The sequence below is a fragment of the Hyla sarda genome, chromosome 1 (assembly GCF_029499605.1).
Source record: "Hyla sarda isolate aHylSar1 chromosome 1, aHylSar1.hap1, whole genome shotgun sequence".
Taxonomy (NCBI): domain Eukaryota; kingdom Metazoa; phylum Chordata; class Amphibia; order Anura; family Hylidae; genus Hyla; species Hyla sarda.
Genome location: NC_079189.1, coordinates 472565584 through 472592673, shown reverse-complemented (window position 1 = coordinate 472592673; position 27090 = coordinate 472565584). Strand labels below are relative to the sequence as shown.

The 27090-nt window shown below is 44.8% G+C and overlaps 1 protein-coding gene across 9 annotated transcripts in view; it reads left to right on the top strand.

Annotated features, from left to right (window-relative positions):
• KSR2 (kinase suppressor of ras 2) overlaps positions 1 to 27090 on the top strand; it is a 481762-nt gene that overhangs the window by 275964 nt on the left and 178708 nt on the right. For all 9 annotated transcript variants that reach the window (XM_056537068.1, XM_056537052.1, XM_056536998.1 and 6 more), the window contains one exon: positions 13772 to 13950. In XM_056537068.1, coding sequence (XP_056393043.1) covers positions 13772 to 13950 — 179 coding nt within the window. The remainder of the gene's footprint in view (positions 1 to 13771; positions 13951 to 27090) is intronic.

The window sequence follows — 27090 nt, the reverse complement described above, 5'->3', positions numbered from 1 at the left end:
AACATAGTGGTAAAATTTTGTGGTAATTTGCACCCTTTCATGGTGAAAAATCCCAAAATTTGATGAAACATTTGAAAATTTGGCATTTTTCTAACTTTGAAGCTCTCTGCTTGTAAGGAAAATGGATATTCCAAATAAAAAAAAATTTTATTCACATATACAATATGTCTACTTTATGTTGGCATCATAAAATTGATGAGTTTTTATTTTTGGAAGACACCAGAGGGCTTCAAAGTTCAGCAGCAATTTTCCAATTTTTCACAAATACCCCCCAAATTACCCCATTATAAAAACTGCACCCCCCAAAGTATTCAAAATGACATTCAGTCAGCATTTTAACCCTTTAGGTGTTTCACAGGATTAGCAGCAAAGGGAAGGAGAAAATTCACAATCTTCATTTTTTACACTCGCATGTTCTTGTAGATCCAATTTTTGAATTTTTACAAGGGGTAAAAGGAGAAAATGTATAGTTATATTTGTAAGCACATACCTCATATGTCCATGTAAATTGTTCGGCGGGCGCAGTAGAGGGCTCAGAAGGGAAGAAGCGACAAGGGGATTTTTGAGAGTACGCTTTTCTGAAATGGTTTTTGGGAGGCATGTTGCATTTAGGAAGCCCCTATGGTGCCAGAACAGCTAAAAAAAACCACATGGCATACCATTTTGGAAACTAGACCCCTTGAGGAACGTAACAAGGAATTAAGTGAGCCTTAATAGCCCACAGGTGTTTCACAACTTTTACATATGTAAAAAAAAAAAATGTTCTTTCCCCTCAAATTTCACATTTTTGCAAGGGTTAATAGCAGAAAAGACTCCCCAAAATTTGTAACCCCATCTCTTCCGAGTATGGAGGTACCCCATAACTTGACCTGAAGTGCACTACGGGCGAACTACAAAGCTTAGAAGAGAAGGAGTCATATTTGGCTTTTTGAGAGCAAATTTTGCTCGGGGGCATGTCTCATTTAGGAAGCCCCTATGGTAGCAGAACAGCAAAAATCCCCCACATGGCATACCATTTTGGAAACTAGACCCCTTGAGGAACGTAACAAGGAATTAAGTGAGCCTTAATACCCCACAGGGGTTTCACGACTTTTGCATATGTAAATTTTTTTTATATATTTTTCACTAAAATGTGTGTTTTCCCCCAAATTTCACATTTTTGCAAGGGTTAATAGCAGAAAAGACCCCCCAAAATTTGTAACCCCCATCTCTTCCGAGTATGGAGGTACCCCATAAGTGGACCTGAAGTGCACTATGGGCGAACTACAATGCTCAGAAGAGAAGGAGTAATATATGGCTTTTTGAGAGAAAATTTTGCTCGGGGGGCATGTCGCATTTAGGAAGCCCCTATGGTGCCAGGACAGCAAGAAAAACCCACATGGCATACCATTTTGGAAACTAGACCCCTTGAGGAACGTAACAAGGAATAAAGTGAGCCTTAATACCCCACAGGGGTTTCACGACTTTTGCATATGTAACATTTTTTCTTTTTTTTTCACTAAAATGTGTGTTTCCCCCCAAATTTCACATTTTTGCAAGGGTTAATAGCAGAAAAGACCCTCCAAAATTTGTAACCCCATCTCTTCTGAGTATGGAGGTACCCCATAAGTGGACCTGAAGTGCACTACGGGCGAACTACAATGCTCAGAAGAGAAGGAGTAATATTTGGCTTTTTGAGAGCAAATTTTGCTCGGGGGGGGGGGGGGGGCATGTCGCATTTAGGAAGCCCCTATGGTGCCAGGACAGCAAGAAAAACCCACATGGTATACCATTTTGGAAACTAGACCCCTTGAGGAACGTAACAAGGAATTAAGTGAGCCTTAATACCCCACAGGGGTTTCACGACTTTTGCATATGTAAAAATGTTTTCTTTTTTTTTACACTAAAATGTGTGTTTCCCCCCAAATTTCACCTTTTTGCAAGGGTTAATAGCAGGAAAAAAAAACAAATTTGTAACCCCATCTTTTCTGAGTATGGAGGTACCCCATAAGTGGACCTGAAGTGTACTGCAGGGGCGCTACAATGCTCAGAAGAGAAGGAGTCACATTTGCAAACTTTGCTGAAATGGGGGGGACATGTCGCATTTAGGAAGCCCCTATGGTGCCAGGACAGCAAAAACAAACAAACACATGGCATACTATTTTGGAAACTAGACCCCTTGAGGAACGTAACAAGGGGTAAAGTTAGCCTTAATACCCCATAGGGGTTTCACGACTTTTGCATATGTTAAAAAACTGTTATTTTTTTCACTAAAATGTGGGTTTTTTTCCAAAATTTTACATTTTTACAAGGGTTAATAGCAGAAAAGACCCCCCAAAATTTGTAAATACATTTTTTTGGAGTAAGGACATACCTTAATTTTTGATGATTTTCGCTCCGTGGTTGCACAGCAGGTCTTTGAGTGGGAGGTCAGTCAGCGGCCTTGAGCTTATTATAGCAGCCAGGATGTGGGACCCCCCCTCAAGGATCGTTAATGGGGGGAGCACTGAGCCCTAAAATAGGGGAACACTATGGGGGACAACGGGCCGTAACTGGGGTAGACAGGTGGGGTACGGAGGCCCGTAATATGGGGTACAGTGGGCCAGAAGACTATAAATCATAAAATAATAAAACAGGATATGTTCCCAGAATGATGACCCAGAGCATAGCCAAAATGAAAAAAAAAATATGCCCGCTCCAAACCCTGTGCTCTAAATCATCATTCTGGGAATGTGATGTGTGTGGCCGTCCCTAACCTGTTGCCTCAAATGCGCACCCGCTCAGGTGGAGAGAGAACGCTGCGCATTTGAGGCAACATAAAAAGTCCCCGATGATAGTGACTCAGTGACCTATGACCCATTTCTGAAAAAACACCCCCAGAGGTCTTATCAGGATTTTTTTCAGATTTTTTGGGCAATTTAGTGATTTATGGGGTTAACAATTTTGAATGTACTCTGGACTTGGTACATTGGTCAAATTATGGAAAATTAAAATGAAAAGGGAAAATTTAGTGCTCCATGGAAGTGTGATACTCCCTGAAGCAGCCTATGCAGAGGCCCGGATTATCTGGGCAAGTGTCGCACTGATATGTGGTGTCCTTCCGTCTCCCCTTCCTGCGACACACTCTGCATTTTTTCTGGGATCGCCCCATCTTTCCAGTGGGGGGGGGGATCACACCTGGAAAGTGCTGGCCAGGGACGATCCTGGTGCCTATAACTCCAGACCCTTGGGAAGTCCGGCCTGCTCTTTCAGGAACCTTAGGACTTCTTCTTGGTACTGGAGGATGTCCCTATGTTGCCAGCGTACTGGGATAGTGCAAAAGCATTGTACATGGCAATATGTACCATGTAGACCGCAACTTTTTTGTACCATACCCGTGTTTTCCGCATGGCATTATATGGCTTGAGGACTTGATCTGAGAGATCAACTCCCCCCATATACCGATTGTAGTCCAGAATACAATCGGGCTTGAGGATCGGTCCCACGGTACCTTGCACAGGGACAGGGGTTCTGCCGTTCCCATGAATAGTGGTGAGTATAAGGACATCCCTCTTATCCTTATACCAGACCAACAACAGGTTATCATGGGTCAGGGCACGGGACTCTTGGGACCCTTGGGAATAGGCATCTTAACAAAATTTAGAGGTAGGTCTCTCTGGTTCTTCCGCACGGTCCCACAAGCGGACGTGGATCTGGCGGCAAGGGATGTGAAGAGAGGGATGCTGGTATAAAAGTTGTTCACGTACACGTGGAAACCCTTATCCAGCAATGGGTGCATAAGATCCCAAACGATTTTCCCGCTAACACCCAGAGTGGGGGGACATTCTGGGGGTTCAATACGGGAATCTCGTCCCTCATACACTCTAAACTTGCAAGTGTACCCGGAGGTACTCTCGCAGAGTTTATAGAGCTTCATGCCATACCGCGCCCGCTTCGAGGGAATATACTGGCGGAAGCTGAGTCTCCCCTTAAAACTGATGAGAGACTCATTAACCGAGAGGTCCCTGAGCGGTACGTAGGCCTCCAAAAATTTGGCCCCAAAGTGATCGATGACCGGCCTCACTTTGTAAAGCCGGTCATAGGTGGGATCACCTCGGGGCAGACATGCCTCATTATCTGCATAATGCAGGCATTTCCGAATCGCCTCGTACCGCTTCCGTGTCATCGCCATACTGTACAGAGGGGTCTGGTAGAGGACGTCCCCGCTACAGTAATGACGGACACTTGGTTTTTTGTCCAGGCCCATATGCAGCGTGAGGCCCCAAATTGTCCTCATTTCCGCTGCATCAATGGCGCGCCATTCATTGGACCTGGCCAAAAACGAATCTGGGTGGTGGGCAATGAACTGCTGGGCGTACAAGTTTGTTTGCTCCACCATTAGATTGACCAGGCTGCCACTGAAAAAAAACTTTAAAAAGTCCAGATCAGTGAACCCAGCCGTGTCAATCCGGATTCCTGAGTCGCCAACATACTCAGGAATCCGTGGCTGATAACCCTCTGGGGGGCTTCAGACAGGGTCACCGGAAGGGGGCTCCAGTGCACTTGTCTGGGGAGCTGGACTCCTATTACGAGCGGCATTGCCACCCGTACTAGTGTCGGCCACTGGGTCACTCTCATGGGGGGTGCGTGGCCTCGCCTGGCGGCGTCTCCGCCGCCGTACAGGGGACACATCATCCCTACTAGATGATGAGGAAGGCGATGAAGAACACAAAAATGTTGGATCTTCATCGTCCTCACTGGCAGATTCGGAGTCGGAGGCTAAAAAAGCGTGGCACAAGCAGCGCCCTGAACCCATAATAGGGCCCGGGGTCACACGAATCAGGTGACGGTGGACCCTTGGGGACCTATTAGGGGGTCAGGGGGGGGGGGGTTACTTTTTTTTTTTACTTTTACTTTCCCTTTAGTTTTACTGTTTTACCCTACCTTTCCCTGCAACAAGCTGACCCTGATCTAGGGGCTCCTCTTCTTTCTGAGGGGGCTCCGGCACTCCGAGGGGGGGATCCCGGTCCTCTTCACACAGCTCTGCCCGCTGACTGAACTCAGCGAGCGGGCAAAGCTGCGTGAGGGGACCGTTAACCCCTCCTCTGCTGCACTGCTATTGGCCGACGATCGCCAGCCAATAGCAGCGTTGCTGGGGCGGTGACAGTATTGTCACCGCTACCCAGCAACAGGAGGTGATTGGCGGTGTATCCTACACCGCTGATCACCTTCCTTTTCCGGGTCATCGGGTCACAAGTGACCCAAATAACCGGAATCTTCACAGATCGCGGATGTGAATTCGTTCGCGATCTGCGCCGATCGCCGACATGCGGTGATCCTGGGACCCCCCTAGGCATTTGTACGGCATGCCTACTGAACGATATCAGTAGGCATGCCGTTCCGATCTCCGCCCGGCGAGCGGTGGAGACCGGAAAACGCCAGGGCGTATGGATACACCCTGGGTCCTTAAGGCCCAGGGTGTGAGGGCGTATCCATACGCCCTGGGTCCTTAAGAGATTAAGGAATAAGAGAGCAAAAGTCAGCATATGTGCACTCAAATGCCATTTTAACAGAGAAGCAGAGTCCCATTGTTTTTTATGGGATTCTGCTGCGCTGTTCACATAGCAGAATTTCCGTGCTGGAAACATGTGGCGCAGAAATTCAAATTCCGGTGTCCGCAGAAAAAATTGACATATCTATTCTATCATCAGACACTGCACAGAAATGCATTGCAGTGTCCTAGCGCCAGCACATCTCCGCAATTTAGGAGAACTTCCACACAGAGATTTTCCTTGCAGACATTCCCTCGTGTGAACATAGCCAAAGAGTGTCCAGGCAAACTAGGATGGAAGCATTGAGGATTAGCCAGTATTTATTGTGTGAAGCAGCATTGTGGATCTTGGTGGCATGGCGGTAAGCAGGGAGTGACAGAATGTATCTCTGCTTCACTCTTAGGATGCTCTTGTGTGTCCAGTTTTCAGGGGTAAACAAAAAAAAAAACATGAGCAATTCCTAATTTTACACATATTTTTTCTTTTCACATATTTCTTTTTCCTTTTCACATATTTTGTGTTTGTGCCCAATTAGAAATAGCTGGATATAGCTGTGCTGTGCACATATAGAGCTGTGCACATATAGAGGGAAATGCTTATGCTGCAGATTTATATGCTGAACTTATCCATAGTCTGCTTTAGTGCTGGGTGGTATACCGGTTCATACCGAATACAGAATTTCTTTTCCTGCACGATATGAATTTTTCCTATACCGCAATACCGGTTTGGCCACCCCCCCCTCAAATTAATGAATTATCAGCCGCAGTGCGCTGTCACCACATTGGGCAGCTAATCATATGTAACCCGAGGGCGCTATTCTGCTTTTCTCCCCCCCCCAGTTTATCAGCCCAGCGCTGCGCTGTCCCCCCACATCGGGGGACTAATCATATGTGACCCGCGAGCGCTGCTTCTCTCCCCCCCCCCCCCACAAATAATTATCAGCCGATGCACTGTACTGTACTATCCTGTGCCCGGGCTTCAGAAATAAACAAAATAAACTTTAACTCACCTTCCTACGGTCTTGCTGCTTCCTGGGGATGGGAACGTCACAGAGCTGTCAGCCTATCACCGGCCGCAGCGATGTCCCACCTCGGTCGGTGATAGGCTGAGCGCACTGTTATGTAAGGAGCCAGCCAGCTTCTTACATGGCAGTGCACTCAGCCTATCACCGGACAAGGCGGGGCATCGCTGCGGTCGGTGATAGGCTGACAGCTCTGTGATGTTCCCATCCCCAGGAAGCAGCATCGCAAGGAGGCTTGCATCGCTGGACCGTGGTGAGTTAGAAGGTGAGTTAAAGTTTATTTTGTTTATGTTTGCAGCCCAGGCACAGGATAGTACAGTACAGCGTGGAGGAGAGAAGCAGCACCCACAGGTCACATAATGAGGGTGGGTAAATACCGTGGAACCGCCATAATTTACAAAAAAACAGTGATACACATTTTTGGTCATACCGCCCAGCTCTAGTCTGCTTAGGGCAAGACATATGGCGAAAAGTGTCCTTTTTGCATACATCTGACCAGTAAGTGTCATTGACATACCTTTGTTTGTTTTTTACTGGAAAGCTTGGTCTACTACTCTTCCCAATACAAGAGCATTGTGAAAAAAAAAAAATATATATATATATGACATAAGGCGTAACATTTTATTGTTACTAAGGGAGTTAATTGCCAACAATGGCAAACATGTTGAACTATAATATCTATTTATCTATTTATCTATCTATCTATCTATCTATCTATCTATATATATATATATATATATATATATATATATATATATAAGTTGGCTACATCTGGGCCATATGTCTGGCATATATACCATAGAAGTTTGTAATGGTGTAAACAAAGCCTTAGGAATATCAGTGACTAGATGGCAGAAGGTAGACACAGTATGATTTAATTTACATGAACAACTGTAATTTGTATGCTATTATTTATTGTATAAATGTTCAACAGAATACACTAGAGGAAAGATGCCTGAAAATTGCCAGATATCACTGCCTAATAGCCACAAGGGCACTAAGCATCACATTAGAGCTGTAATCAATTACTTCAATACAAGATACTTGCAAAATTATTAACCTATTTAGAAACATCTGACATTTGCATCAATGATATAAGTTAGACAAATATAAGTCCCTGAGCTGTCCTCTAGTGTAAAGTCTTCTCATATTTTATTCCATTATTTTAGCTGTACGGATGCTGGATTTCCAAAGGTGACAACCATTAATTGCACCAATTACAAGGTTCATAGGGTTTGTTATTTTGCTTACCTTAGATCGTAAATGACATCCTTACTGTCCTTCACTGCTACTTCCTGTGTATTTAACTCTTTGCATTTATTTTAGTTCAGGTATACTATTCATAAATCAGTGTTATGTGTCTCTCAAGGACAGTACTTTTATTCAGCTACAATGCTTATGCTCACAAAATACATTAAAGTGTACCTGTCATCAACAAAAACTTTTTATATAAAGTAGATAATAGTGTTGCTCGCGAATATTCGCAATGCGAATTTTATTTGCGGATATAGCATATTCGCGAATATTCGCGAATATAGCGCTATATATTCGTAATTACGAATATTTTTTTTTTCACAGTGCACATCACAGTGATCACCCCTCTCTGCTTCCAGCTTGTCTGGTGTAAAGAAGGCTCTAATACTACTGTGTGAGACTGGTGTGCGAATTTTCGCATATGCGAAACTTCGCATATACTAATTTTTGCATATGTGAATTTTCGCTTATGTTAATTTTTGTAAATGCTAATCTTCGCATATGCGAAAATAAAATGAAAATATTTCGAATATGCGAATATTCGCGAATATATGACGAATATTCATCCATATATTCGCGAATATTCGCGAATTCGAATATGGCCTATGCCGCTCAACACTAGTAGATAATACAATTAAATGGTCCCTGCAACTATTGCCTGTGTGTCTCTATGAGGAGTCCATATACAGGAAGTGAGGGTGGACAAGCAGGGCTCTGTGCACTGATGACAAGCAGGGATCTGTACACTGAGGACAAGCAGGGCTCTGTGCACTGATGACAAGCAGGGATCTGTACACTGAGGACAAGCAGGGCTCTGTACACTGAGGACAAGCAGAGCTCTGTAGACTGAGGACAAGCAGGGCTTTGTACACTGTGGACAAGCAGGGCTCTGTACACTGAGGACAAGTAGTGAGGACAAGCAGGGCTCTATGCAGTGAGGACAAGCAGGGCTCTGTGCACTGAGGACAAGCAGGTCTCTGAACACTGAGGACAACCAGGGCTCTGTGCACTGAAGACAAGCAGGGCTCTGTGCACCTGGGACAAGCAGGGCTCTGTTCAGTGAGGACAAGCAGGGCTCTGTGCACTGAGGACAAGCAGGTCTCTGAACACTGAGGACAAGCAGGGCTCTGTGTACTGAGGACAAGCAGGGCTCTGTGCACCTGGGACAAGCAGGGCTCTGTTCAGTGAGGACAAGCAGGGCTCTGTGCACTGAGGACAAGCAGGGCTCTGTGCACTGGGGACAAGCAGGGCTCTGTGCACTGAGAACAAGCAGGGCTCTGTGCAGTGAGGGCAAGCAGGGCTCTGTGCACTGAGGACAAGCAGGGCTCTGTACACTGAGGACAAGCAGGGCTCTGTACACTGAGGACAAGCAGGGCTCTGTGCAGTGAGGACAAGCAGGGTGCTGTACACTGAGGACAAGCAGGGCTCTGTACACTGAGGACAAGCAGGGCTTTGTGCAGTGAGGACAAGCAGGGCTCTGTACACTGAGGACAAGCAGTACTCTGTGCAGTGAGGACAAGCAGGCCTCTATACACTGAGGACAAGCAGGGCTCTGTACACTGAGGACAAGCAGGGCTCTGTACACTGAGGGCAAGCAGGGCTCTGTACACTGAGGTCAAGCAGGGCTCTGTGCAGTGAGGACAAGCAGGGCTCTGTGCAGTGAGGATCTGTGACATGCTACAGGCTCACACAGCAGGGTGATTGACAAGCCAGGAGCCTGCACAGAGCCTGCTCTTCCTGTATTTGGACTCATCGCAGGCAATAGCTGCTGGGACAGCATTTTTCACTCATAAATATACACATTTTTTAAACATTGTTTATTACAAATATAAATATAATTGTATTATCTATATTATATACAAAGTTTTTGTTGATGACAGGTACACTTTAAAATAGTGAGATTAAAGTGAAAAATAATTGTTTGCTTCTACGCAGCAATACATTACAACAGAATTGCCTCAGAATCCACTACAATACGCCTTACTAAGAAATTGTTTATGTAACTGGTAGATAACTCATGTTTTTGAGTTCTTCTTTAACCTTAAGGGTAGGGTGACTTGTGTTGTATTTTGCTGCGTTTTTGCTACTGCATATTTTCCTTCCCATTAAAGTCAATGACTTCAATGGATAGGAAAGTATGCAGCAGCAACTACACAGTTGCAGAATAAATAATATTGTATGTATCATTATAGTTGCAGGAATATTAATTTTGTGTAATTTTCTTTACTTTAATATTTATAAATATTTTTCTAATAAAACATTTTGAAAGGGTGTCAATTTTTAAAAAACATTTTTTAATGAATATTTAATAGACTTTCGTTTACATTTCTTTAGGCCCAATAGGGGACATGACCATGTGATCATTTGATTGATAAGATATAGACTTTGTTGGTAGGGACTCTTGCCACTCCTACGAGGAGTCCTGTCAGGATTTTTTCTGGTTTTCATTAAGAAATCAGGTTCCAAATCATATAAATATATATATCACATAGCTCAGCTTTTCTTTCACTATCATATCCTGCTTTCCGTTTTGCTTTGAGGCTTCCATGTAAATATGTGAAGTATGTGAGAAAGAGAAGCTTCTATTTGTGTATTCAATCAGCCTTCAGGTTTCAGGCTACCAGGGCACACGGGGAATTGACCACTAAGGCAATTGTTTCAGCTTATTCTAATGTTTGAATCTAAACATAAATGAAGCTCTTGTCACCTTTCTACTGGATCCTTTATCCCTAAGATTCCTACTTAGTTTGTCCAATTCTCCAATGAAACAATAGTAATTTACACTTTCATAAATCATGAAAACCTTCTAATATGCTCTGCTTCTTCAGCAATAACAATGTGATTATATCAGGCTTCTGCTGTAGTCTCCTGAGAAACAAACATACATTATAAGTAACACCTAGAAATGAAACAGGTTTAAAAAAGATGAAGTAAGAGCATGGCTTAAAGGGGTACCCTGGTGGAATTTTTTTTTTCAAATCAACTGGTTCCAGAAAGATAAACAGATTTGTAAATTACTTCTATTTAAAAATCTTAATCCTTCCAGTACTTATCAGCTGCTGTAATACGCCACAGAAAGTTGAGTTGTTCTTTTCTGTTTGATCACAGTGCCCTCTGCTGACACCTCTGTCTGAGTTAGGAACTGTCCAGAGCAGGAGAGGTTTTCTATGGGGATTTGCTCCTACTCTGGACAGTTCCTGACATGGACAGAGATGTCGGCAGAGAGCACTGTGGTCAGACTGAAAAGAACAACTTAAATTCCTCTGTAGTATACAGCAGCTGATAAGTACTGGAAGGATTAAGATTTTTTAATAGAAGTAATTTACAAATGTGTTTAACTTTCTGGAACCAGTTGATTAAAAAAAAAAATGTTTTCCACTGGAGTACTCCTTTAAGCTCATACTAAATGCACTTAGACGTATATATGTATTACAATTTACCTCATTGTAAAGTACATTTTAAATAATTCCGTTCTGTAAAACATGAAGCTACAGTCATCTTTGAGATCTAAATGATGCTGTTATATGATATACTCTTAAAGGATACAGTAGGAATATTGATTAAAAAAATCCCCAATATACAGCTAAGATATGATTGGAGTTGATACTGATTGATAATTCTGTATATAAGTGGTCCCAAGCTGTGGCTCTGGCTGTCCGGGAACGCTGTGAGTTGAAGTTTTTTAACATCTGGAGGGCCACAGTTTGAGACCACTGCGGTATATAATCCAGTAATATGCATTGCTCAGATTTGTTATCCAGAAGCCAGTCACTCAAAGCCTTTTCTGTAGCTGTAGACAGACAGATACTATATTTGATCAACACAAGTCTGTAGCACTGCCCATGAGATCCTACCACCAGCATAATAGTGGTGAACCCCATATTTTCTGCCAATTGGCCTTTTTATGGCCAGAAACTGTTGTTTTTGTTCTAGAAGAGAATTAAGGGGTCTTTTTTTTCAGTTGCTTTGACAAACGCAAATGCACATTTTTTGAAATATTCAATTTCTTTATCAGATTTGACACATTATGATTGGTTTAAGAAAGTTTATACAGTGTCCATTTTAAGACACCGTCAGTCGTCAGCTGTAACTCCGTCCTGCACCAGGCGAAACAGCGTCCCGCCTCCTCCCTCAGACCAATCTCCGTTAGGTGTCAGCCGCAAATCCCTCCTCCCTCCTCCATCATCCTAAACTCCCTCATCCAAAACCTTGTCATCCCTCAGACGAAAAACCTTTCTGCCGTGTAGCAGAGCCAAGTCAGTGTCAGCTCTATACTACACTGGTTCTGCTGTACATGCTATTCAGTATTGGGTCTGCTATACAGACTCTGTAGAACATGTAGTGTCTGTAGTACATGTGCAAGTTTAACAGTTTTGACTCTGCTATACATGCTGTGCAGCGTCGGCTTGGCTATGAGGCAGGAAGTTGTGTCTGAGGGAGAATCGTCTAAGGCACGACGGTGTTTTGGACGAGGGAGTTTGGATGAGGGAGTTGTGGCTGACGGATGACATCGATTGGTGCGAGGAAGGAGGTGGGACGCTGTTTCGGGGGACGGAGTAGCGTCTGACGACTGATGGCGATTGGTCCGTGGGAGGAGGCGGGATCCTGTTTCGCCTAACTCGGCACGGAGTTACGGCTGCGACTGACAATGTCCTAAAATGGACGCCGTACGTTTAGACTATACCAACAACCAGTACTTAAGGCAAATACTGCTTAATGCCCGATTCTGTAGAAAACTATATTTACACACTGTACAGCGCTGTACAGTGCTATGTTTATCTTCATTTACAAACTATAGTAGGTGGCACTGCTGGTGACGTATCAGAAACGCATGCTACCAGCTTTCTGGTGGTAAAGAAGGTGTTTATCCTTATCCTCACGTCACGCCCCTTCCCATAGACTTGCATTAAGGGGGCATGGCTGTGACATCATGAGCCTTTGGCGCTGCACCCGACGCTCTAAACGAACAGCAGGGAGATCGAGGGGGTCCCCAGCAGCGGGGTAATATGTCTAGGGGCAGAGTACCCCTTTAACTCTGGAGGTGGGATGCATGGCGGAGAAAGTAGTCACCTAATTTTTGGCAAATCTGAGCTTCTTTTTTTCTACAAAGAACATTGATGATACATGCCCCCCTCCCCAACTACATCTACAAGATATCAAAAATCATAGTATATATTTTCAGCTTTAAAACCAATAAATTATATCCTTTTACGAGAGGTGTATCTTGTAGCTTCTGGGCCCCGATGCAAAATCTGAATCAGGGCCCCATATGCCAATTATATTACTGGTCTTTAATGGGGCAGATGTGCTTTGGGGCCCCCTTAGGCACCAGGGCCCCGGTGCGACTGCTTCCTCTGCTACCTCTCTAGCTACACCCATGTCTTTTGACTCAAACTATCTAATGATGGTTAACATATGTAAATCTTTCTTCTTGTTTCCACTTTCAAATGTTTTCATTTTGTAGACTTAACCTATGTTCTTGAAAACGAATTGAGGGAGATCTAGAAAAGCATATATTTCACTAGAACTGTCATACATGCTGTGTGGCAATTTTTTATGATTTAGACACTTTTTGTGCCTCACTAAATAGTTTTGAAATGTGTAATGAGTCATAAAATGTGCCAGAATTATTAATGGGTGTGGTATTATTGTGATGGAAAATATTGGCACAAAGTAGGCCAACCAAGAGATAGTGGGAAGAAGAGACGTGTCCAACATATTTAGCATGATGCACCAAATCTCTCACACACTGTGCATCACTGCAATAGTTTGGCGCAGCCTCTGCCCATCTTATATAGTTTTATGCTTTGTAATGTAAGACAGTAATAATAAATCTCATTCATTGAGAGTACTATCAGCTTGGTGTGTTGTTATTAATGTCAGTCTTGCTTCTAACATTTCCCTTCTAGCTTTCTTTTAATATTTCAACTAACATTACTTTCTCTTGTGTCCTTTTTTTCTCCCCTGTTATTTTTCTTTCTCCCAGAACAAAGAAAAAGAACAAGCCTCTGAACCTCAAGATTCACAACAGTGTGGGCAGCTGTGAGAATATCCCATCTCAGCGCTCCCCTCTTCTCTCCGAACGCTCCCTACGTTCTTTCTTTGTGGGCTACCCATCCTTTCTCCCTTCTACTCCCCCTGTTCACACTGAACCTTCTTCTGCAAGTAAGTCTCTAATTGTCACTAGGCAAACAAATACACTACAGACAGTAAATATAGAGGTTTATATCTCTATCATGTGGTCTAAAAAACTTGAGATATTACACAGTTATCAAGAGATATAATTGGTATTCTGGTTTATGTTTAGTGCTGGAGTTGTGATTCAGATCTTGCACGTAGGCCATCAAGATTATGGTGACTTACCGGTTTCTTTCCGAGGATTTCCTAAATGACTTAAAATTTGTATTAAAGGATACAAACTGTTCATTTACAATAGAATTAAGACATGTTTGAAGTCCCCAGGACTTAGTCTTTGTAACATCAAAAATATATACATAAATTAAATTGAAGCAGTGAAAACTATCCAGAACTCTCAATCCTTATGTGCAGTCTGTATGCAGGCATAAATTACTGCAAAAATCTACAGAGGCTCCTAGCAAGCTTAGTTTTCTTTACCTGTCACATGGGCAGCCTCAGATCCGCTGGATTTACTGAGAGGCGTATGCATTTAAATGCCGGTATTAGTAAACCTCCCTCAGTGATTTTATAATGTAGAGTCAGAAGAGAATTGAAAAGCCAGTCACTCACCAAATAGTTCTTGCTTCAGGCTTTATTTCATGCCGGTAGTAATGCTCACATACATGAGGAACACAAAGGGAAGAGCAGGGGGGTACAATGGCAACAAGCTCCGTTGTACCCCCCTGCTCTTCCCTTTGTGTTCCACATGTATGTGAGCATTACTACCAGCATGAAATAAAGCCTGAAGCAAGAACTATTTGGTGAGTGACTGGCTTTTCAATTCAATAATGGTTAAATTATTGTTTTTCTAATTCCGTTTTATGGTCCCAAAAGTGCTCTGAAACATTCAGAAGCTTAGAAATGTTGCCTGTAACCAATGCCATTGTTATGTTTTGCAACAATTAGCTAGTGAAGCTTAAGACAGCTCTTTGCACTGACAAGGGGCTGGATTGTTTTTTTAATTACTGATATATTTTAGTTGTTGTCTTGGCTTTCCATGCCTTTTTACACCCCTCCCCCCTTCTGCATGTGTTCAATACTTTTCCCCTGTGTCATTTCACATTACTACACATAACTTAATTTCTGAACTTATTTGTTTTAGTTTTTTACATGCATGGATTACTTGGGTTGTTACCAACATCTTTCCTGTCAATAGCACCTATAGAAATATACTTAGTGAGAAAAATGGTGACATGTTCAATACTTATTTCACCCACTTTATGTAGATATCCTTTTGTACTTTTGCCCTTAGTGTGCTTCTTACACTGTTTTATATTAGGTGCCAACAGTTTATGACAGTGGTCTTCAAACTTTGGACCTCTACCTGTTTTTCAACATCTAAAGGTCCACCGTTTGAAGATCACTGGTCTATGGAAAAGACTACTGCTTTCATCTATTTGCAATAAAAATATGAAGTAGTACATGAAAATATCTTATGATTCTATTAGGAAGATTGGGCTGCTGCATGTTAATACTAGTGAAGTTCGAGTAAGGAGTGTTGAAACTTTCAGTTCACATTAATACACTTATATCTGAATTAATGCCAGCTGCATGCCAAGATGTAATTGTATAGTACAAGCAATGAATAATGCTACCCGTGATTCCTTGTTTATATATTGATACTTTATTTATATTCCCTCTCAGAGGCAGATGTGTTTCTGGTCTTATTAATGCGATATGTGTACCTGTTTATCTTTTATATAATGTGGTAAGAAGTAGGGTACTAAAAAAGTGCCTGGAAAAGTCTCTGAACAAAGAAGAAAAGGTTTAATCTGAATGGTCCTATTTAATGTCAAGAGGACATCTGAAACTACTTTGCTTCAGTGGTTTATGTAAAGCATCTTAACAAAATGCATAGCAGATCTGGCACTAACATATCAAATGATTGAAAGGAACACTTTAATGTGACTGTTGGATTTGCACCTGCACAGTGTCTGAAAACAGGTCTTTGGCTTGTGCAATAAGAGGTGTGTGGGAAGTGTGTATTCATGTAATACCTATTATGACTGGCAATACAGGACTTTGATGTGCTCCCACTCTAACAGTGATTCATAATGAGATTGGCATGTTGGCGCCATACAATGAAAGGGTTCTGCTACCTAGAGTCTTAAGTGTATTCTTAACTCCCACACCAGAAACAAATATACAGTACCGAATTCAGATAAATAATGTATGACACTTATGTATTACACATAAGCTAAAATGCCTCCATCCAGGAATCAAAAACTCAGAACATCTTCAGAACATCTTGGACATTGTAATCTAAAATAACAGAAATCTATATTTTTTTTCGTTGGTTGGCAACCAATATGACCAGCATTATAACTCCTATGATGGTCCTTCACAGTGTCCTTAACAGCAAACTGTTAAAGTGATGATAAAATCCATTGCCCTCCATCTTTATTAAAAAGTAAGCTGTTAAAGCTGTAGATTTTTTGGGGGTTTTGAGGGAACAGTCTGTACACTTACATATGAGAGAATTGCCTATAGGGTAGTATACAGTGTATTTTAAGTTGAGTTGATATCATTCATTTTGAAATCCAACTCAATTTTTTAAAAATTGGGATGGGCTTGCTGCGGAAGGTGACACCCAGGTCGCTACCCCTGGCATGATCCGTCCACACAGGTTGCCCAGGTGATACTTGGCACAGAAGAAGACGGAATCAGATTAAGCACGGGTCTGGAGGCAGGCAGCAATTTAGCATAGTAAGGTCACAGGCACAAGGTCAGGAGGCAGGTGGCAAAGGAGCAAGGTCAGGTCACAAGCGAGAGGTCAGGAACATTATATGGTACACACAAGGGTAACGCTTTCTCTTAGGCACAAGGCACGAAGATCCGGCACCACACTAGGGAGGTGCCGGACTAATATAGGTTCCACCCAGCAGGACACCAATTAAGGGCATACTGACCCTTTAAATTTAGCAACGGCGGCGTGCGTGCCCTAAGGAAAGGGAATGCGCCCACCGGCTAGAGGCAGAACAAAAGAGAGGCCAAGGACGGAGGAAGATAAGGAGATGCCCGGAGCCAACAATACAACCAGAAGGGGTGCGCTCATGGCCACATGGCCGGAGCATTGGCCCTAGTAACGCCCAGGACACACGTGCAGGTGTGTCCCGCAGCGCGAGTCCCGGAGCCAGGGAAGTTAAGGAGGGGGGAGCGCTCACGGACAGAATGAATAGCTTGAGCGCTGCCCCTAACAGTACCCCCCTATGGGTCTCCCCCTCTTCTTGGGTCCAAGAAAATATTGTACTAGGCTACGATCAACAATTTTCTCCTCTGGTTCCCAAGATCTTTCCTCGGGACCAAAAACCTTCCAGTCAACGAGAAAATAACGTTTACCTTTCACAGTTTTCATGGCGAGGATCTCATTCACCTCAAAAATGTCCAAAGAGACAGAAGTGGGAGCAATGACTTTTTGAGAAAATCGATTAATAACCAGGGGTTTGAACGACGAGACATGAAAAGAATTTGGAATGAAAAGGTAAATGTAATTTGTAAGAGACAGGATAGATTTTTTAAAAAAAAACCACAAATGGACCCAGGTAACAATACCCCAACTTATAACTGGGAACCTTAAAGCGTATATTCTTTGAGGAGAGCCAGACTTTGTCACTAGGATGGTGGGGGTCTTCTTTTCTGGTCCGCTTGAGACTTCATTTGGGAGGAGGCAGACAGTAACAAGCGTCGAGTCTTTTGCCAGATGGAGACAAAATTTCTGATTAGGGAATCAACGGCCGGCACTCCAGAGGAATCTGGTAGAGGAAGAGGTGGACGACGATGAAGACCGTAGACAAAAAAAAAAGGGAGAAGATTTGGTGGACTCAGAGTCTCTATGATTGCATGAAACCTCTGCCCAAGGCAGAAGATCAACCCAATTGTCCTACTGAACAGAAACAAAATGTTGCAGTAGACCTGATTTTCTCTCTCCACTTGCCCATTGGATTGAGGGTGGTAGGCGGAAGAAAAGTCCAGATTAATTTTTAAACGAGAACAAAGGGCACTCCAGAATTTGGAGACAAATTGCACTCCATGATCTGAGACAATGTGGGAAGGGAGGCCATGTAGACGAAAAATTGTGACGACCTGTTTGAGATGTGGCCACCAATAATGTCTGGAGATTAACAGAAAATACTTCTTGATTCCAGAGAGACCAGCCAACAACGAGGAGATTCCCCAACTGAGGACCCGATGTCCAAGACGAGGAGGCATGAAGGTCTTCCCGGGAAAGACTTGAAGAAGAGAAGCTGGAGCTGCAGTAATAAGACACTCAGGAGTAATTATATGACATGGAGTGAAATCTTGACCAACAACATCAGAGGAACAAGAAAGAGCATCGTCTTGAACATTTTTCTCTGCTGGACAGAAATGAATGAAGAAGTTGAATCGGGAGAAGAAGAGTGACCATCTTGCTTGACGGGGATTCAGATGTTGTGCAGATTGTAGATATAAAAGATTTTTGTGATCTGTAAAGATGCTGACAGGATGAGTAGAGCCCTCTAAGAGATGGCACCATTCTTCTAAGGCCAGTATAACGGCGAGGAGTTCTCGATCACCAATAGAATAGTTTCTTTCCGCAGTAGAAAAGGTCTTGGAGAAATAACCACAAGTAATGTTTATGCCTTTAGAGGATTTTTGAGTGAGAACTGCGCGGGCTCCTACAGAGGATGTGTCAACCTTCAAAAAGAATGGTTTTCCAGGATCAGGTCTAGAGAGAAGAAGTGCAGAAGAGAAAGCAGACTTTAACCGAGAGAAAGCTTCTTCAGCCTCTGGAGACAAATTTTTGCTGTTACTGTTCTTTTTGGTAAGGGCTACTATTGTGGCTACTAAGGAAGAAAAATGAGGAATGAATTGATGGTAGTAGTTGGCAAACCCCAAAAATCGTTGAATAGCCCGATGACCAGAAGGACTAGGCCAGTCCAGGACGGCTAAAAGCTTAGCAGGATCCATCTTTAGTCCTTGATGGAAGACAATATAACCGAGAAAGGGTAGACTTGTTATCCCAAAGAGACATTTATCCAACTGATAAAATAGACAATTCTCCCGGAGACACTGCAGTACCTGGCGGACATGAACACGATGAAGTTTTAAATTGGGAGAGAAAATCAGGATATCATCCAGGTAGACTACCACTCAGATATACCACAGATCACGAAAGATCTCATTAACAAATTCATGGAGGACTGCAGGAGCATTACAAAGACCAAATGGCATGACTAGATACTCAAAATGGTCATCTCGGGTGTTAAAAGCCGTTTTCCATTCATCGCCTTCTCGAATGCAAATTAAATTGTATGCTCCACAGAGGTCTAATTTTGTGAAGATTCTGGCTCCCCGTAGACGATCAGATAGATGGTGATTTTATTTAGTCCCCGATAGTCAATGTAAGGTCGAAGAGAGCCATCTGTTTTCCCAACAAAGAAGAATTCAGGCCCCAGCAGGAGAAGAGGATTTTCGAATAAAACCCTTTTGAAGGTTTTTTTGAATATATTTTTCCATTGCTTGCGTCTCAGGTACAGAAAGCGGATAAATTCTTCCCCGGGAAGGTGTAGTACCTGATTGAAGGTCAACGAGACAATCATAAGGGTGAGGTGGTGGAAGTGGAGTCACTGCTTTTTTTCACAGAATTCATCTGCAAAGTCCCAATAGGGGAAAGGAATGCCAAACTTAATGGGAGGTGATGAAACAACCCTAGACAGAATGGACTCAAGACAGTGACCTTGACAAAAAGCTCCCAGACGAGAAACCTTCCCAGAATTCCAATCAAACTGAGATGAATGAAGCTGTAGCCAAGAAAGTCCTAGAAGAAGTTCAGAAGTACAATGAGGAAGTACTAAGTACTGTATCTTCTCCTTGTGTAACACTCCTACTTGTATGATGAGAGGTTCAGTGCGAAAAAGGACCTTACTCTTCAGGCATTCTCCGTTAACAGAAAAAAATATACAGCAGCTTTATTAGCCGAGACACTGGTAAACAATGTTTTTGGACCAGGGAGGCATCAATAAAGTCCCCTGCAGAACCAGAATCGAGGAAGGCAGAGGCGAGGAAGTAAGACTTCTTGGAAATAAGAAGACGAACAGGCATGGTCAAACGTGGAGAGGTACAATTTTTACCCAGGGATGCCTCTCCTACGTGCCCTAGGTGCGAGCGTTTCCTGGACACTGAGGACGAAGAGTACACTCTTTTAGGAAGTGTTCAGGACTAGCACAATAAAGGCATAAGAAGAAAGAAGAAGAAAGTCTAATGCGTCCACCTGCATCCTGGAGTGGGAGATGTTTGTGGAGGACGTTGAGATACGGGGGCCAAGCGAGGATAATGCCTTGACCGGAGTGGTTCCCTCTCACGTCGAAGCTCCTCTTGTCTCTCTGAGAACCGTACGTCAATATGTGTAGCAAGGTTGATGAGTTCAGTAAGGGAAGAAGGAAGATTTCGAGCAGCAAGGCGTCCTTGATCCTAGTTGAGAGGCCCTTTTTAAAGGTAGCGGACAAGGCCTCATTATTCCAGGCCAGTTCAGAGGCCAAGATGCGGAATTGTACTGCATATTCTCCCACCGAAGAGTTTCCTTGAGAGAGATTCAGTAAAGCTGTCTCTGCTGAAGAAGCCCGGGCCGGTTCCTCAAATACATTACGGAATTCATTAAGGAAAGTCTGGAGATTTGAGGTCAATGGGTCATTGTGGTCCCAGTGCGTCCAAGGCATTCCCTGAAAAAAGGCTGATGACAAATGCCCAGTGGGAAATGGATCTGCTTGGATTTCAAGATGCATGGAACACTGAGTAATGAAGCCCCTGCAGAACTTTGGATCTCTATCATACTTAGTAGGCAGAGACAGACGAATCTTGGAACCAGCTGAAGCAATGGGAGCAGGAGTTGCGGAGGGTTCTGCCAGTGGAGGAGGAGGCTGTAGAAATGCTAGGAGTTGCTGCACAAGTGCAGAAAGCTGAGACATCTGCTGCGCTTGTTGTTCTATCTGTGCTGACTGTCGAGCCACTATAGTAGAGGTCAGCAACACTTGGCAGAGGAACCTGGGCTTGATCCATGGCTGGATCTTACTGTAAAGATCTTACCGTAACGGCTGAGTAGTAGTAGTGGATCTACTGTCCTGTGTGGACTATGACTGAACCGTACCAGGGAGCGGAGTCTAAGGTGCCGCTGGTTTTCACCAGAGGCCTCCGCAAAGCGGGATGGACTTGCTGCGGCAGGCGGCACCCAGATCACTACCCTGGCACAATCTGTCCACACAGGTTGCCCAGGTGATGCTTGACACAGAAGAAGGCGGAATCAGACGAAACATGGGTCTTGAGGCAGACAACTCAGGCAAGATAATCAAAAAAATTACAATCAGAAAATAGAAATGGATTAGAAAAAAAAAGAACATGTTTAAATACCTGTCTCTAATCGGGAAAAAAAATCTAGTTGACACATTCCCTCAAAGGAAAGGATCTCACCCTGTTATGAGTGTCATGTGTTTAAGTGGTGTTGAAATGAAATCCCTCTGTGTCCCCACGCACATTTCTTTTTATATGTGCTGTTCCCTTACACAAAGCCCTCAAAAAAAGATTCCTGGTAGCCAGGGTTTCAGTGAACTACTGTAAAACTACTGGTGCAACAGTTCAATACCATACAGACACTTGACCTTAGCTTGGTAGTCAACAACTTGGTAAAAGCTTAAATGGGTTATCTGGTGTGTGTGTGTGTGGGGGGGGGGGGGGGTGTTAACACAATGCCCAAAGGGCCAGGCTCGAACAGAAATTTTGAAGTCTCCTCAAGAATGTCAAAGGAGCTGCAGAGCAACATGTGCTCTCCTAGGACTTACCACTTCCCAGGCTAGGGAGGTGGAATTAGGACAACACCTGCATCTATTGGCTTGGAGGTTTTCTGTAACTAGATTCTGACTTATGACAGGAGAAAACAGGAAAACACATATTTAATGTAGGAAACACCGTAATACAGACTTTTAACACTTAAAAGACACATGTTCAGCAAAGCTCATAATACCTCAGCCAACTGGCTAAGGCTGGGTTCACACTACGTTTTCTCCCATACGGGAGCGCATACGGCAGGGGGGAGCTAAAATCTTGCGCTCCCGTATGTCACCGTATGCGCTCCCGTATGTCATTCATTTCAATGAGCCGACCGGAGTGAAACGTTCGGTCCGGTCGGCTCATTTTTGCGCCGTATGCGCTTTTACAACCGGACCTAAAACCGTGGTTGCCCACAGTTTTAGGTCCGGTTGTAAAAGCACATACGGCGCAAAAATGAGCCGACCGGACCGAACGTTTCACTCCGGTCGGCTCATTGAAATGAATGACATACGGGAGCGCATACGGTGACATACGGGAGCGCAAGCTTTTAGCTCCCCCCTGCCGTATGCGCTCCTGTATGGGAGAAAACGTAGTGTGAACCCAGCCTAAGTTCAGAATAGAAGCAGGAATAGCTCACACTGGACCACCCCAGTATCACAGCAAGGTGTGAGAGTAACTTAACTGGGTTTTCTCCTCAAGACAACGCTGTGCCCATATGGGCTATTAGGTCATGTGGACATCATAGAGGGGTGTCCCTAGTTAAAGGGGTACTCCGCCCATAGACATCTTATCCCCTATCCAAAGGATAGGGGATAAGATGTCAGATCGCCGCAGTGCCGCTGCTGGGGAGCCCCGGGATCCCCGCGAGTTTGCTTTGCACGTAATGACGCGCAATACAGGGGCCGGAGCATCGTTACGTCACGGCCCGCCCCTTTCAATACAAGTCTATGGGAGGGGTCGTGGCGGTCGTCACGCCCCCTGCCATTGACTTGCATTAAGGGGACGGGCCGTGATGTCACGAGGGGCGGAGCCATGACGTCACGCGGCTCCGTCCCCTGTATCGCCCATCATTACGCACAGAGCGAACTCGCTCTGTGCTGTAATGATAGTGGGGTGCCGCAGCGGGGATCCCGGGGCTCCCCAGCAGCGGCACCGCGGCAATCTGACATCTTATCCCCTATCCTTTGGATAGAGGATAAGATGTCTAGGGGCGGAGTACCCCTTTAAGGACCCACCTCCACTGTTTCTCTTGCAGACCTAATCTAGCCATGTGCTAGATACTCATTCATTTATTTCAATAGGTTAATTTCTTCTGTAGCAATTCCCAAAAAGACATTTGTGCCGAACAACAAGTCATGCACCATTTACAGTGACCTTTTGCCACATTTCAGGCTTCAAACATAAAGATATAAAACTGTAATTTTTTTGTGAAGAATCAACAACAAGTGGGACACAATCATGAAGTGGAACGAAATTTATTGGATATTTCAAACTTTTTAACAAAAAACTGAAAAATTGGCTGTGCAAAATTATTCAGCCCCGTTAATACTTTTGTCATGATTCGGCTGGCTGGAGGTGGATCCTCTGTGCTAGAGAGGGATTGGCGTGGACCGTGCTGGTGGACCGGTTCTAAGTTGCTACTGGTATTCACCAGAGCCCGCCGCAAAGCGGGATGGTCTTGCAGCGGCGGTAGCAACCAGGTCGTATCCACCAGCAACGGCTCAACCTCTCTGACTGCTGAAGATAGGCGCGGTACAAGGGAGTAGACAAGAGCAAGGTCGGACGTAGCAGAAGGTCAGGGCAGGCAGCAAGGATCGTAGTCAGGGGCAACGGCAGGAGGTCTGGAACACAGGCTAGGAACACACAAGGAAACGCTTTCACTGGCACAATGGCAACAAGATCCGGCGAGGGAGTGCAGGGGAAGTGAGGTATAAATAGGGAGTGCACAGGTGAACACACTAATTAAGCCAGCTGCGCCAATCAGTGGCGCAGTGGCCCTTTAAGTTGCAGAGACCCGGCGCGCGCGCGCCCTAAGGAGCGGGGCCGCGCGCGCCGGGACAAGACCGACGGAGAGCGAGTCAGGTACGGGAGCCGGGATGCGCATCGCGAGCGGGCGCCTCCCGCATCGCGAATCGCATCCCGGCTGAGAGAGGTATTGCAGCGCACCCGGTCAGCAGGTCTGACCGGGGCGCTGCAAATGCGAGGATGTTGCGAGCGCTCCGGGGAGGAGCGGGGACCCGGAGCGCTCGGCGTAACAGTACCCCCCCCCCTTGGGTCTCCCCCTCTTCTTGGAGCCTGAGAACCTGAGGATAAGACTTTTGTCTAGGATGTTGTCCTCAGGTTCCCAGGATCTCTCTTCTGGACCACAGCCTTCCCAATCCACCCCAAAAAATTTTTTCCCTCCGACCGTCTTGGAGGCCAGAATCTCCTTCACGGAGAAGACGTCAGAAGAACCGGAGACAGGAGTGGGAGAAACAAGTTTGGGAGAGAAGCGGTTAATGATGAGTGGTTTAAGGAGAGAGACATGGAAGGCATTGGGAATACGAAGAGAAGGAGGAAGAAGGAGTTTGTAAGAGACTGGGTTAATCTGGCACAAGACTTTGAAAGGACCAAGATAGCGTGGTCCCAGTTTGTAACTGGGGACACGAAAGCGGACATATTTAGCGGAGAGCCATACCTTGTCTCCGGGAGCAAAAATGGGGGGAGTTCTTCTTTTCTTATCGGCAAACTTTTTCATGCGGGATGAAGCCTGTAAAAGAGAATTTTGGGTCTCTTTCCATATGGTGGAAAGATCACGAGTCACTTCATCCACAGCGGGCAAACCAGAGGGCAAGGGAGTAGGGAGGGGGGGAAGAGGGTGACGGCCGTACACCACGAAAAATGGGGACTTAGCAGAAGATTCGGAGACTCTGAAGTTGTATGAGAATTCGGCCCATGGTAGAAGATCTGCCCAGTCATCCTGGCGGGAGGAAACAAAATGCCGTAAATAGTCACCCAGGACCTGGTTAATTCTTTCTACTTGCCCATTGGATTGGGGATGATAAGAAGAAGAGAAGTTTAATTTAATCTTGAGCTGTTTACAGAGGGCCCTCCAGAATTTAGACACGAATTGGACGCCTCTATCCGAGACGATATGCGTGGGCAATCCATGAAGGCGAAAAATGTGTACAAAAAATTGCTTTGCCAACTGAGGCGCTGAAGGAAGACCAGGAAGAGGAATAAAATGTGCCATCTTGGAAAATCGATCAACGACCACCCAAACAACTGTGTTGCTACGGGATGAGGGCAAGTCTGTAATAAAGTCCATACCAATCTGTGACCAAGGCTGTTCGGGAACGGGCAGAGGATGAAGGAGACCAGCAGGCTTCTGGCGAGGAGTCTTATCTCAGGCACAGACAGTACAGGCCCGCACAAAATCAACAACATCCGTCTCCAGAGTCGGCCACCAATAAAAACGAGAGATGAGTTGCAAGGATTTTTTGATGCCCGCATGGCCTGCGAGATGGGAGGAGTGTCCCCATTTGAGAATCCCGAGACGCTGGCATGGAGAAACGCTGGCCTGGAGGAGTTTGCCTGATGGATGCTGGAGAAGTGGAGATCAGACAGTCCGGAGGGATGATGTGTTGCGGAGAGACTTCTACTTCAGAGGCATCAGAAGAACGAGAGAGGACATCGGCCCTAATGTTCTTGTCAGCAGGGCGAAAATGAATTTCAAAGTTAAAACGGGCAAAGAACAATGACCACCTGGCCTGGCGAGGGTTCAGTCGTTGGGCAGACTGGAGATAGGAGAGATTCTTGTGATCAGTGTATATGATAACTGGAAATTTTGATCCCTCCAGCAGATGCCACCATTCCTCAAGCGCCAATTTAATGGCCAGTAGTTCTCGATCCCCGATGGAGTAATTCCTCTCCGCTGGAGAGAAGGTCCTAGAAAAAAACCACAAGTAACAGCATGCCCGGAAGAATTTTTTTGTAGAAGGACAGCTCCAGCTCCCACAGAGGAGGCATCTACCTCCAAAAGGAAGGGTTTAGATGGGTCAGGTCTGGAGAGCACGGGGGCAGAAGAAAAGGCAGACTTGAGATGTTTAAATGCGTCTTCCGCTTGAGGAGACCAGGACTTGGGATTGGCATTTTTCTTGGTTAAAGCCACGATAGGAGCCACAATAGTGGAAAAGTGTGGAATAAATTGTCTGTAATAATTGGCAAACCCCAAAAAACGTTGGATAGCACGGAGTCCGGAGGGGCGTGGCCAATCCAAGACGGCAGAGAGTTTATCTGGGTCCATTTGTAGTCCCTGGCCAGAGACCAAGTATCCTAGGAAAGGAAGAGATTGACATTCAAAGAGACATTTCTCCATTTTGGCATAAAGTTGATTGTCCCGAAGTCTCTGAAGAACCATGCGGACATGCTGGCGGTGTTCTTCTAAGTTGGCAGAAAAAATCAGAATATCGTCCAGATAAACCACAACACAGGAATATAAGAGATCACGAAAAATTTCATTAACAAAGTCTTGGAAGACGGCAGGGGCGTTGCACAGGCCAAAGGGCATGACCAGATACTCAAAGTGTCCATCTCTAGTGTTAAATGCAGTCTTCCATTCGTCCCCCTCCCTGATGCGGATGAGATTATAAGCCCCCCGTAAGTCCAGTTTGGTAAAGATGTGGGCACCTTGAAGGCGATCAAAGAGTTCCGAGATAAGAGGTAAGGGGTAGCGTTTTTTTACCGTGATTTTATTAAGTCCGCGGTAGTCAATGCAAGGGCGTAGGGAGCCATCTTTTTTGGACACAAAAAAAAATCCAGCTCCGGCAGGAGAGGAGGATTTGCGGATAAAGCCCTTTTTTAAATTCTCCTGGATGTACTCTGACATGGCAAGAGTCTCTGGAGCAGACAGAGGATAGATTCTGCCCCGGGGTGGAGTAGTACCCGGGAGGAGGTCAATAGGACAGTCATAAGGCCTGTGAGGGGGTAAAGTCTCAGCTTGCTTCTTGCAAAAGATGTCAGCATAGTCCATATAAGCCTTAGGAAGACCGGATACAGGGGGAACCACAGGGTCACGGCAGGGAGTACTGGGAACCGGTTTAAGACAGTCCTTGAGACAAGAAGTACCCCAGTTCTTGATTTCTCCTGTGGACCAATCAAGGGTTGGGGAATGGCGTTGAAGCCACGGTAATCCAAGAAGAATTTCAGAAGTGCAGTTGGAGAGGACCAAAAATTCAATTTTTTCGTGATGAGGTCCGATGCACATTAGGAGAGGTTCCGTGCGGTACCGCACGGTACAGTCCAATCTTTCATTGTTAACAGAATTGATGTAGAGGGGTCTGGCGAGAC